Source organism: Patiria miniata, unplaced genomic scaffold (genome assembly GCF_015706575.1).
Source record: "Patiria miniata isolate m_02_andy unplaced genomic scaffold, ASM1570657v1 HiC_scaffold_20, whole genome shotgun sequence".
NCBI classification, from domain to species: domain Eukaryota; kingdom Metazoa; phylum Echinodermata; class Asteroidea; order Valvatida; family Asterinidae; genus Patiria; species Patiria miniata.
The window spans coordinates 4368763-4382852 of NW_024037059.1; the positions used below are offsets into that span (position 1 = coordinate 4368763).

The following is a 14090-nucleotide window of genomic DNA, read 5'->3' on the forward strand; positions in this document are numbered from 1 at the left end:
GATTTCCAATGATTGTGTGTTCGAAACACCTTCCAGAATGCCATTTAACCTTAGTTGGTGCTTAAACGCACATATTCAAAGTTACAATTCCAAAGAACGTATGAAATAAAACTGTTCATTGTTTAGATTGTACTCATTTTCTGTAAAGTGTATTGTATATTTGTTGGCAAACTCTGACTTTCAGATTGTCATTTTCCATCTGTTTTCCCTTTAATTTATCCTTGAACTGTTCACTCACTAGCAGATCCGGTTGATAGCTGAACAAGCAAAAAATTACACTCCACAATCTCGATTCATCAAAATTAATGTTTTATTATACTTGCTAGTGAATTATTGACATACACAGTAATCTTGGGATTGTTAAATTCTCCATATTTTTTTTTTTCAGGTGAACTAAAATCGTTCAGGTAAATTTGTACAGAGGAAAAAAACCAAACGGGCAAAATTTCCATCCAATCTTTTATCGCAGAATTCCTTATCAACACAATCTCCTGTTTTTTTTAATATTACTAAAATTTTAAAAGATATTTAGGATAAATGTCACTGCAGAAAACACCAAAAAAGAAATGAAAATGCTACCGTTCTAAATACTTCCAAATAAGAGGAACACATTTTTTTTCTACTAATAACTACTGTATTACTGCTGTATAATAATATATACAAGACTTCATAGCTTTCTTTTCTCAGATAATCATATCCAATATGATGTACCCTTTTTCGATCAATAACACCAAAATCAGATCAAGACGAACCAATCTGGTTTTAAAAATTGAAAACACACAGCATAAACTGCGAAAATAGTGCATACAACACATGCACTGGTTTGGTGCGACTTGGCAAAAATTACCCACAACGGAGAAAAAAAAAAATCAAGTTTCAGTAAAGTCACAGGGATCATCGCTACATTTAAATGCATCATCTACATCGTTAAAAACCGGCTAGGTGCATTGATGCGGATAATGGCCCCAGCCAAAGGCAAGGGTCATTATCCGCGACCAGGCTCCTAGCTGGTTTCAAAAGTACTTGTTTAATACCAACCAAGCACATATTTATTCCCATTCATAAATATCTTTCGGTCAAAAAGTCAAAACAACTAAAAAGAAATCCCAATTTCCAACCATTTTGGGCAACACTTTTACTTCATGTTTTGTGAAACAACCCTCTGGTATGTGCCTCGCGCCCGTGAGTGCTAAAATCTCCTTATATGGCAATTGGCGTGTGCGCACGTACTGTGCGATGTGGCGCAGAATGCAGCGGTGTTTTACCAGTGGTCTAAAACCACCCACGAGACTAGCCTTTAGTCAAGGCAGGCGTGGCTACCCGGACACACGGCGCCCCGGATGCGGGCACCAAAAAAGACTAAAGGCTACCACATGACATGCTCTTGACCAATAGGAATCGGTAAACTATCTCAGGTATTTATGAATTCGTTTTAAAAGCCAGTCTGGACACACAACATTTAGCCCTGAGATAACGACAATTACAAGTCTTTTTCGACTTTGTGCAAGTCGATACTTCCATAAGGCCATACGTGTTATCATCCACACCTACGAATATTAAGTGTGGAAAATTGTAATCAATATGGTATTCTCTGCTTTCCTATACAACAGAAAGGCAAAAGATGCAAAAAGGTGTACGCCCTTTTGGACACAAATGCCACACCCATTGCTATTTTTAAAGAATCGCAACATAAACTTGCCATTGTCAATTTTCATGGCAATACAAATTTTTGGTTGTACATACGAAGCATCATGCTCAAAAAATCCCTTAAGAGACTTTCAATGCATTTCACATTTGGTTAAGAAAAAAAAATATGGCTTCCATAAAACAAAGCAATCTTTAGAATCAATAAATCAGGAATTTAAGCAAAAGGTTTTTAATTTTACATAAAGTTGTGATTTCAAGTGGGATTAACATAATAAAAGCAGTCTACTTTAATTTAAATATTTTATCATTTTAACACTTTTTTTATCAAGACCAAAACATAATAAAAGAGGCCTCAATGTTAGGCAACCTTCTAAGAAATCAACGAACTGAAATTGAGCAATATCAGGAATGCTATTACCTGGTGTTTTGTATCAAGTTAAACTGAATTGGGTGAAATAATTTGAGGTTTTGGGTGAAATACTTTTAATATTCTACATTGCAGGGATGGGCTTCAACTTCCTAACCAGGCTCTTTTCAGAAAATTAATGTCTTGCTAGGACCAGTTTAAGGCAAATATTCCAAAAAACTGATAGATAAATTCTGTGAAAATTAACTAATTCTCTTTGCAAATTAACATTTTTTTGTGAACTAAAAGTTCACGCAGCCCTAGAAATATGAGACTTTTAGAAACAAAGCACCATTTTTGCTTCTTTCTTGCTATTTTTTTTTGTATTTTTCTCTTTTTTTCCCTCTTTTTTTTTACATTCTTTTTAACGAAACCAATCAGCAAATGCCAAAAAAATTATTTGACCAAAATCCAGCCCTACCATTGAAATGATTAGTATTCGCGAAATGCGCAAATGAAGAAGAAAAAAAAACAACTTGAAAATATTGATTTACATCAAAAATAAAATTTGTCTTCCAAAGGAGAATTAAAAGTAACAAGGCTGCGCTATTCCTCTTGCTATTATTTACAGAATTAGAAAGAAAAACACCTTCATTTGCATAATTTGCACAACTACTTAAGATATCGACAACTAAAACAATCAGGCCAAAAGTAGGAAACTGCTCCTTGAAATTTAAAAAAAAACCTGAAATAGAAGGGAAAATGAACCAAAAAAGTAGATCAATATCAATATAACAATGAAGTAAACTGACTGCAGAGATAAACGCTTACTACATTAAGCACTGCTGTTTAAGGCATTTTATTGTAAGTATTTTCTAATTGTATTGTTTTCCTTCGGCATAAATTCTTGTGCAGCGGTAATGGTATTTATAAATATTTACAAATAAGAAAGTAAAACGAGGGCGTGAAATCAGGAAAAAATCCAAAAAAGGAAAAATTGTGAGAAACTTAATTGTTGGACAAACTAAAACAGGGAATGCAAGGCCATTACTATTTTTTTTATCTATAGTGAGCCTAGCATTGTTAAGCAGCAGATACGTCAAATGAAAACATCTTCTTTGCAGAGAAAGATCTGGTTATTAAGGTGTTTTTTTCAAGAAAGTCCAGCACTTAAAACAGTACCAAAACATTTTAACGATGAGAAAGTTGCTCTGACGACACACTTTTTCTCATCTCACGCATGTGTATCCACAAGGATAACAACATGAGAACTCAACGAAGATACTCTGAAGGCGAATAAATATCCATAAATACTGGGCACTTCAATCTGCAATCTCCAACAACAGTTGTTTTGTTGCTGGTGTTTCCGGGAGAAGAAAGTTCAATTCAAGAAAAATATTATTGGTAGTGAAAAGCTGGAAATTCAGCTTAGGGTTTGCAATTAAATGAAAACTGTGGACAAATTTCAATAGGAACAGGAGAACTCCACGTCCATTTTTTTGGACTTGCAAACATTCACAGCTCCACTTGACAACTTTGACGACCCCAAATCTAGCAGCTTCTGTCAGTTTGTGACAGTCTTTAAACCAGCCAATCACTGTCCGGGATTCTGTGCTCACACGTAAGCATTAGCCAATCACCTGCCTTCAGTACAATGCAAAAGAACCAATCACAGACAAGTATTTACTGACACTCCATTCATGTATAAGACACTTAACATTGGCCAATCAAGTCCATCTCATCTCCACCGTGCACCAATCAGGAACTTTGCCATTGTTTATGAAAACGCCAAGCAACCAGACAATGGCCAATCAACTTCATCTCGGTCCTTAAAGTGACCAATCACAAACCTATACTCAGCATATAAGTCTCTCAAAGCATCTAATTTGCATATTAGAAAATTTGCATACTAGCAAATTCTGACTAAGAAAAATGTTCTTGAAAGAATTAAAATTTAAAAACCATTTTATGGCGATCAACTTTCTTACCCTGATGTAAATCAGGACTAGGCTAGATTTTTCAGGGTCTTTTATGGCCAATATTTTTAAAAGGAAAATGTAAAAAAAAAAAAAATGAATACCTTTCATAAATTCTTTTCATAAAGAATACACTCTAAACAAAACAATATACAAACCAAAGATAATTTACGTGCATCAATCACCACAAATATAATTGACCAAAATTTCGTTTACTTTTCATTCTCTATTTCAAGGGAAAAGAAGTGGAATCAAATGTTTCATCAGAATTTTTTGGCAACATGTATCTCAAAATATTCTCTTTTATTGGTCTTTACCACTAATTTTTCCCCCCAAATTTGCTTTGTCCTAAGAAATACCTCGTTAAATCAGGAAACTAATGACTGTGCTTTCAACAAAATTATTTGAATGTAATAATCTGAATTAGATTTAAAAGATGTATTACAACATTTTCAAATTTTGGTTCCTCGGAGTAACCTTTGAATCAACTTAATATGACCCATTCGATGTCAGAAAAATATTCAAACTATTGCTGTGTGTAAATCCCCGAAGTGCCCACTTCCTGTCTTTGCGTTTTATAATCGGGGAAAGAAAAAAATTAAATTCTCCCATTTCTCAACCATCCTCATGCATGTCATCATCTAGGGCCATTACATTGCCACAGTAGCTCCTTGAGAGAATTGCAAATCCACAATTTGCAACACCCATGACTGGAATTTCGTGTGACATTCACACCAAAGTGGGAACTCAATGAATTTCAAATGCAGTCACGTCTGTCTCTTCCTGCAAGGCCAGCAGAAACTGAGGGATATTTTATCTTCCGTTTTTTTTCTCCCAGATTTCAAGCAGCCATGAGATCCTACGATGTTTCCATGATGGTTACGACACATCATGAGAACGCAGGGGGGTTAGGCCGTCTGAAATTTAACGGACTTCTAATAACAGGCAATGTCATGCCCGACATGGATTGCAGCATTCCACAGGGTAACATATGTGACATTCACAAGTACATGCTGCAAACCTGGACCCATGGGCCCTGCCTCCATAAGGCATGTCAGCATGACACACAACATGTGACGCAGGATACAAGAGGCAGGCCTTCAAGACATGGACACCACCCCTCAAAATGTTACAATTGATCCTGCAACACATTACTTGCATCACAGGTTGCCACCCAGATTTTTCAGACCCCGGATTCAAGATTCAGCCCGTGTTGTTTCCCCCAACGTTTTGCCCCCAGCCCCTCGCTGCTGCCCCGCCCCGCCCCACCCCAACCCCCGACCTTTGACCTCACGAGTCTTCTGGACCTCCTGTAGCGCCCTCAGGGGTTGGGTTTTTGGCAGTCGAGGACGACTGTTTGTCCTGTTGCTTTGGTCTCTTGCTGGATGTGGCGGAGCTGGCTTCGGCCGCTTCGGCACCTCCGACAGCGCCCTCGCTTGGTTCAGTCTCGCCAATCGGGGGCTGGACAAGACAGACAAGAACATTTTTCGTTAGTTCAGGCAAGAATGTGATATACTCTTGGCTGAAACTTATTAGGGTAACGGTATGCATTTGATGCCAAATCGCTGGCCAGCAAAACCATAGAAAGTACAGCTTCTAAATTAAAACATTTACTGTAAAAAAAAAAAGGACAATTTTTTTAAAACTCACTGAATATCATTTATTACTGAATACTTTCTATGCAGCCTAATTATAATTTTGGAGATAGGCTGACTCCAACATAAATTCAAAGATCCGATAATTCTTGGAAGAAAGGCATCCTATTGAGTTCTATTCAGAACAGCATGCAGCCCATCACCGAGAAGTCTGATCTGCTTTGTCTGTGAAAACTGTACCCCCGGTACAACTTTAAAAGGCTGAAATTAATCATTGTTGAGAAGGGAATAATGGGTCTAGCTGACCTTGTATTTCCAACTAGTGGATTTCACAGGGGTTTTACCTCATTACAATTCACAGGGATTTTTTTTTAGCCTAATCCAAACCCATTCACGGCTCCTGGACGTAATCAGAAAACATCCAAATCTGAACCTGCAAACTTCAAGCCTAAACTCACCAGTACTCTGAAGTCTTCTAGTGTCTTGTAGTTCTGCAGCGTCTCCTTCAGCTCAGGGTCAACTTCTAGGTTCTTCTTGCGAGTGTACTTCAGGAAAGCCCAGAATTTTTCAAGACCATACAATTGACCTGGGTATTAACCAAAAAAAAAATCAAAATTTGTCGGTGGATTCAACATTATTTGGAAAATGTGTAAGCTAAAATGCAGGAAATATAACTCAAAAACATCAAAACAAAAAAAATCCACTAACTGACAATTCAGGAAAGCCCCCCCCCCCCAAAAAAAAGTTATTACAATTTAGCACAGCTGACACAATCAGTTTTGTAAACAGATGGTCTACAGACCTAAATACACAATGGAAAGTAAACAAGCCTGTTCTTGTTTCACAAGACAAAATGCTGAAGAGATAAAATGTAACGATTTCAAATTTTCTTTCTTTTAACTCTTTCAGTGCCCGCGAAATTTGAAAAGTTTAACCCTAAAGTGCCCAACCTTGAGCGTTTTTGTTAATTGTTCGAAATTCTGTAAAAAAAAAAAGTAAATAAGTTTTACCCCCTAAACTTGTTGTTGTTGCTCTCTAGTATATCCTTAATATATTGGAAAGTCAAAAGTAGTCACAAACATAGTGATACACCCTGAAACACTGGCCTGAACACAGGGGAATTCCGCACTTTTTGCAGAAAATACGAGATTTAGTGCTGCGCCCTCTCGCAAGAACTCAAATGAAAAAATAAATACAGGTCGTACATGCATGAAAATGGTACCATTAGAAAGAGCGAGGGCGCCCTCTTTTGATAACATATTTACTCTACCTCGTACATGTACGAGGTTTGGCAATTTTAAGTACGAACATTACCTCGTACATGTACGAGGTTGGCGCTTTTGTACTAACAAATATACCTCGTACATGTACGAGTTTGGCACTGAAAGAGTTAAATGAGTATGATCTTAGGCATTCTGCAACTTGCTCACCGTAGCCGTAGTCGTTCTTGGTCTCCTGCATGAAGTCCTTGAAGATGTCCTGCCGGAATTTCTTCTCCAGCCCGTAGCTGTAGAAGCGGAAGAGGCACTCCACGCCGTAGCGGTAGCCGTGCTTGCTGTCCTCCACGGCCAGCTGGCGGAACTCCTGGTACATCTTGCGGTTGAAGTTGGTGCGCAGGAAGAAGGACCAGAAGCGGAAGAGGGTGTTCATCTCCTGGGACTTGCCGATGCCCAGCTTCTTGCGATCTGACCAAAAAAAAGGCAACAACAATGAAACATTACAATTAGTATAGAAACTGTAGTGGGTCCGTAATTACCATGTGTACAAACAATAGTTTCAAAGTATTTTCAAATACGAGTACAGGATTTTCCAGTAGCCCATCTTCATATATTTGTTCAAGTCATGTCAGGCTTTGAGAGCTGATAACTCAAAAATTTAACAATCTGCTCCGTTTGCGTTTGGTAAGAAGTAATTTGGATCTTGTTCGCTGTGGATAGGAGCTCTACAAGTCGTCCTGTCTCTCCGTTAGTTAGTTTGTTCGTTCGCAACAGACATTGGAATGCACATCTGTGCACTATTCATCACCGTGGCCAACACCTGCCTGAGGCCCTGTGTCACTTTAATGGGTCTCCAGTGAGGAAGGACAGAGTTGCATTATCGAGGTCATTGTGAAAGTTTGCATTGTGAAATTACATGGCACAATCACAGGGCATATACTGGAACACAAACTCATTGGCCCACAGCTCTCGAGATCATTCGAGCTTGTTTGAGAAGAATTTCGACCATTTATACTCGGCCACAAAGGCAAATGAAAGCCTACCTTTCAGGCATTTCTGATGGTACTTGTGGTAGCCGTGCTGGGTGAAATTGTTGTCTTTCAGGAGCTCGTGGGAAGGATGCTCAAACTTGGGTATCGGCTGTGGAGTGCCGTAGCTTGAGCCAACTAGGCTACTCTCAGAGGGGGACCTGCAGGGTTCAAGCAATAAACAGCTATACTGTCAACTATACAGAGCATGAGCTGGATTCCACTCATCGGCAGTTCTATAGAGCCGTGATGACCTTCAAAATTTTGGTCAGAAAAGAAGCCTTCTCCACTAATTTGCCTTATCTTGAAATCGAAAGTGAGACAAGCCGTAAAAAAATATACTGTTTAATTCTCAGAGGAGTAGGAATAAAGTTTAAATGATGCGGTGAAAGCAAATGGTGGATAAATCTCTTTTGTGTGTAACAATCTTTCTGAGTTTAAATTACAAAATCATCTTGTGTTTAGTCCCAAATAAAAAAGAAAATTGAAAATGAGTAAATCATCATGAATTAATCTGCTACATTTTCATTCACAAGTGCTCAATAAATAAAAATAGAGCACAATCTAAACAGTTATCTCCACTGTTAGGGCAATCATAGGGCAATCATTGTTGTGAAATCAAGAAAAAAATCTGTGTCCAAACCAGGCATTATTGCATGTTTTCTGTAGACAGTCAAAAATAGCACTTAAAGCCACACGTCAAGAAAGGTCACAATTTCAATCCCCAAAGCCAACTTTTAACTTACCCGACGGATGTATTCCTTGATCTGCTAGGATGTTCCCTGGAGTCCATGACCCAGCCCACGTGGCTCTCTACTGGCGGGTTGTCGCTGTGTTTGGTCTTGCGTTTCCTTGGTGTCTGCAGAATAAGATTGAATGAAAAGTCTAGTCTTTTGACATTTTGGGCAGTATTCTTCATTCACCCTTACGGGGGATGTAGGGTACTACACGACGAAATGTTCAAGAAACACTTTCACCATCTGTTAAGATTGAATACTACTTCATGGAAGAGATAATAATCACGTAGTTCCATTCACAAAACTACCTCTGGTATGCCGCAATGCAAGGTTCAAATCGTACTTTAACTTAATATGGAGAATAAACAAAGCCATTTGTCTCGAAAGTTTTCTTGCTTGGACCCCCCAAAAATGTGGAAATTCCAAGCAACTTTCTACAACTTTTTTTTCAATTTCAATTGGTACACACGGGGAGTTCAAAATGAGAAAATCAGCTGCTCTGAGGACAAATTGCCTGCCTGCGTACCTTGTTATCAATGGGCTTTTGATCCTTGATGACGGGGTAGAACCTTGGTGACATCTGGGCATCCTTGGCCCGTGGGGTGCGGGGGGTGCGGGAGCCCTTGGGTCGCACGGCCTCCCGGCCGCGCTGGAGGGCGGCCTCGGGCACAGCCGTGGGGAGAGACTGGGATATCTGTCGCTCCGGCTTCACGCTCATTGCGGGGATACTCTTGCTTGGGGTTTCCTTTGGTCTGACGTCCGGCTCCTTCTTGCCTTCCCCGGCCGCCGCCCCTTCCTCCTCCTTGGGCTGGACCAAGGGTGGGGCCGGGGGCACCTCCTGCTCCTCGTAAAGCTTGGTCGGGGCCAGGGTCGAGAAGTCTTCTTGACTGATGGTGTTGATCTTCTTGTAGACGAATTCATTCTGGTGAGGGTGAGAGAGAAGTTGCAAATGTAAAAAAAATGTGAAATGTGGGTAAAGTTCATTGTTATGGCATCATAAAAGCATTTATTCGTACAGTGAACACACTGGCTCACGTGCTCAAGCCGTGTAGTACCAATGACCAATTTTTCCCCATCTGATTGTGCATCAACCTTTTCCTGCACTGGATGAATAGCTGCAATGGCATTCACTGACACCATAGAGATGCACAAATTCAATAGGTTTAGGCGCCGTGTGATGAAACAGCCGTAAGTGCGTACTGGTGTTCAAAAATGACTTGCAACTGAAATGCAATATCTTCATAAGAATGCAAGATAAAATTTCCCCAACACCACACTTGGGTTTGACTTACGATTGATTTGTGATTGAACAGTGAACAGACTTTTGATCTGACTTCCGACAGGTGATTAATTTGGGAAAGAACGCCACTTCAGTGGTTGTGTACAAGTCTATGGAGAGTCAAGAATTTTCGAAGTATTTCCTAACAAAATTGGAAATGTATTTCTCAGTCCCAGATTCATGTCTTTTCAAAATTTTCGCAATGACCGACCTTTATTGAGATGATAATGAAGAAAAAAGCAACCTTCTTTCCTGAATTTGTGTTTTGTGATAGAGGCTGTGTTTTCAGTTTAGTGTTCCAAGCATTTCGCATTTTTGAAATACCCCCCACAGAACAAAATTTCAAAATCTCGCCAATGATGTGTGCATTAAACAGAAAGTATCTCCCTTGTTAACCTTGATCAAGTCGTCTTCATTCCACAAGTCCATCTCATAGTAATACAGTCCGTCGTTGATGATCTTCGCCAGGTCGTTGGTGATCTTGGACCGCGAGACGTGGTACCCGGTTCGATCCCCGCCAGGGTGCTTCTTGTAGCAGGGTGGGGTCTGGGTCAGGATGATGATCTTGCTGACCTCATGGTCTGTCAGCTCGTCGTCTGAATCGTCGGACCTGTGCGGGAGGAACCAATCAGGATGCTTGATTCTTGTATTTTGTATTTACTTTCGAGGCAAACAAAAATGACAGGGCAGCCACAAACAGAACTTCAAACGACCAAATTTTAACCACTTCGCACCGGGATTATTTTGACATTGACCGGACCCAGGCGCGGGATCGTTTTTCACAAAACCTCGATGCCAGACGGGTTCAGACCATCATCTGCGGGTAGCACACCCTGATATTTCCGGCCTCGCTCACTGCGAGCGGGCCGTTGACAGATATTTCAGGCCTCGCTGGTTGCGTGTTTATCCGTCATCCGTTCCGAACACCGCAAAATAATTGCGTGTAAACACGTCATCCGGCGCTAACTGGTTAACACAACAGTTTTAGCTGATGTCTTTAAGCAAACCTCTATAGAAATATATATATTATACAAACACTGGTCGTTGAAGGTAAATATCTGTTATGAAAATCCTACCATTCGGAAAAGGTGTTTTTCCTTCCGCTGCCAGTGATGTTAGTGAGTTCCTCATCAAACTGAAAGTCCAGTTCTTCCTGTCCGTCAAAGAGTTCCGACTCCTGCTCTTGAGCAGCAGAACCCTAAATACAACACAAGATAGCATACAACATTCAGCAAATGGTGCCTTCACTAAATGTAACGGTACATTCATAAACTCTGGAATCCAAAAATCATGACAAGGTTGAAATTAAGATATGCATCACTGTACACGGGACAAGGTTGAAATTAAGATATGCACAGGGCCATGCACAGCTCAATCTGTAGTTTTTTACTGTACATACACATACCTCTACAGAGTAGCAGTTTTTTCTTGTTTACCGCTTGTCACTTTTTTTTTGTACAAGAAAATTTACCCAAATTACAAAACTGCCAAGCCTGCAACCCACCTTTGATTTGGGTGCCGCGGGGCTGCGGTGTCTCCTGCGGACCTCGGTCCAGATGCTGGACTCCTTCTCAGGCAGGCTGGTGGACAGCCCTGGGGTCATGCTGACCCCTCCGCTGCTGTCTTTCCGCTCTAGCGGGACCGGTTTGGACTCGCTGTCGCTGACCGGAGCGCCTTCTGCTTCCTTGTTGCTGGGAGCAGGGGTGGGGGATGTGGGTGCTGACTCTGTGACACATTCATGGGGAGGGGGGAAACTTCAAGAAGTTATTACAAGAAGAAGTTCCATTTAGTGAAATTCCTTTTGAAAAGAAACTCTTGGTGGCCTCATTGTACAATATTCATCTACACGGTGCAAGCACCAACTGCAGAATGTGAACAGCAATGGATATAATCATCGGCCACAAGACTTCTTGAAACATTGCCTTGTCAGAATTCAAATTTATAAGGGTGTCCACAAAACAAAACAAAAGAATCCTTCCCCAAATAACTTAAGTAAAAATCAAAACAGCTACCCCCCCCCCCCCAAGGGTAAAAAAAAATATATTGATTGTTTTAACTTAATTCCCTGCTATACGATTTTTACATTCGAGGAGCAGTGGTACTGCTGTGCACATTTTTAAGCTAGCAAAAAAATGAGAGTATCGAACTGTGTTTTGCCATTCTGAGGGACATGGAGTTATGGTGAGCGACCTAATGGGCCTTTTGTTGTGAACAGCGGAATGTGGCGCACATGGGCATTGGGAATGCATTAATAGATGATGTATTTTCTGTAATCGAATCTGCAATTTGTACAATGTTATTCAGGATGCACACACGTACCTGTGTCGTGTGACACATATGGGTATGGCTTGCCGGGGACAAACTCTGGACTGTCGTAGGACAGCACCGAGGTGGCTGCTGTGGGGATGGCGGGGCCCGTGATGATCCACTGCTTGGGGTCGTCACGTCGTCGGATCTTGGTCTGGTCCGGCGAGAGTTCAACCTCCTCACTGTCCGCTAGAGCCTGTTTGGGTCATGGAAACACATCACATATCACATTTACCAACCAATACACTAGCAGAGTTTTCCCAGATAATTTTTGACATTACTTGAAAATAATTTTTTTTGTTAAAAAAAGCAATTAATTTTCTTGACTAATTATGAAAATTTCATTTATATCATCATTAACGGATGGAAATGTTCCTGCTGTCCACTTTTTGACCGCAAACATGGATTTCAAAACAAAAAAAATTTAAAAATAATTTTGTGAAATAAGTAAATGTCCAAGTGAACTCCTGTAAGTTTACCTCCATGATAATTATGCTGTCTGACGTTAGCGTCTGCACTCGATGGAAGCTGGCAATAAGGCTTATGGGCAGGTATCCCTCAGAGTCCATCTAAGCAGGGATTGGAGAATACATGAATGAAAGCAGGGTTTCTATTGGTCGATTCTAGTGAGGTCATCCAATGAGGAAGGGCTTTATAGTTTTACAACCAAGTTCTTGAAAGCTGGGTTTCTATTGGTCGATTTAATTCTGATTGTAACAAGGTATACCAATGGGGAAGGGCTTTAAAATGTTGTGTAACTCAGAACATGAGACCCAGGTTTCCATTGGTTGATTTGAATTGGATTCGTTCAGGGTAATGCTTTGATTCAATGCCTTGTACTTTTGTTCACTGTATGAGTGATATAGTTCTATTGATTGATTTTAAAAGTATTTCCCACCTTTCTCCGTAGGAAGAGATCCTTCACGAGATTCTCCACACTGAAGTAGTATTCACTGAAAGAAAACAATACAGACATAAAACTTAAATTTTGCTAATTTGTTCGTGGGATGTTGGCCAAGTTTCTATTTATTCCTCTTGATGAATCACTCAAATCTGATATATAGGAGCAGGTACTGCAATAATTTTTTTTGAAGCTACAATCCATCATTTGCAGCTATCCAAAAAGTTAACTGATGTAATTATTGTTAAAAAGCATACTTGGTTTAAAGATAGTAATGGGACTAAACTCCCTGTGAAATTCTTCTTTCTGGCAAGCTGTCACTTTGAAGAAATCAATTAAAGAAGGCTTTTTCCAACGATGCATCTAAAGATGCATCGTTTGAAATGTCCACGACGCACATGGTTGCTATAATCAGGGGTGTGATTGGACAAAAACGAAAAATCCACGAGCTAATGTATACACGTACATGTATTATTGTACATGTACATGTATTATTGTACATGTACTTGTATAGATGTACATGTATACATATACATGCACATATGTGCATATAGGGCATGTACATTTTGTAATTTCTGTAATGCTTGCAAATTTTATCGGGGAAAATGAGGGGCAAATGTCTAGTCATTAAATAATATAAACCACATGTGATTGATTCAATAATGTCTTTTTCTGTGAAAGATGTTATTATTTTTGCATGTTTGCAAAGAGAAAAAACGATTCACACAAAAAAAAACGAACGGTGGTTTATAGTTATTATTTTATAGTAGGCCTAATCTTACTTTAAAACTCCAGTCCCACTCCCACGTCCCAGGCTTCCAAAACATTTTTGAAATTTTGTGTTGGTGGTGGCTATTTTTCAAAGCACTACTGCAGCTCAAACCGATTTCCATCCACAGTGACACTTTATTTCCAGTTCTTCCAACCATACTCACGTAGCTGCAACCAGGTCAGTGGGAATGTGTCTCGGACGCTGAATTGAGGCCCAATTCAAAACATGACTCGGCAACTTTTGATTTGAAATTGTATCCTAGAATGTTGTTTTCTCGGAGTATAC

The 14090-nt window shown here is 39.9% G+C and overlaps 1 protein-coding gene across 1 annotated transcript in view; it reads right to left on the bottom strand.

Moving 5' to 3' along the window:
- Window positions 1-286: 286 nt before the first annotated feature.
- Window positions 287-14090, bottom strand: part of LOC119727657 (la-related protein 1B-like) — a 29045-nt gene continuing 15241 nt past the window's right edge. Inside the window, exons 8-19 of the mRNA XM_038199647.1 lie at window positions 13031-13085; window positions 12612-12701; window positions 12145-12328; window positions 11330-11550; window positions 10902-11023; window positions 10222-10435; window positions 9073-9468; window positions 8556-8668; window positions 7825-7970; window positions 6995-7249; window positions 6023-6150; window positions 287-5430 (exon numbers count right to left, since the gene is read on the bottom strand). Of these exons, the coding sequence (XP_038055575.1) occupies window positions 5260-5430; window positions 6023-6150; window positions 6995-7249; window positions 7825-7970; window positions 8556-8668; window positions 9073-9468; window positions 10222-10435; window positions 10902-11023; window positions 11330-11550; window positions 12145-12328; window positions 12612-12701; window positions 13031-13085 (2095 nt within the window). The 3' untranslated portion in view covers window positions 287-5259. The remainder of the gene's footprint in view (window positions 5431-6022; window positions 6151-6994; window positions 7250-7824; window positions 7971-8555; window positions 8669-9072; window positions 9469-10221; window positions 10436-10901; window positions 11024-11329; window positions 11551-12144; window positions 12329-12611; window positions 12702-13030; window positions 13086-14090) is intronic.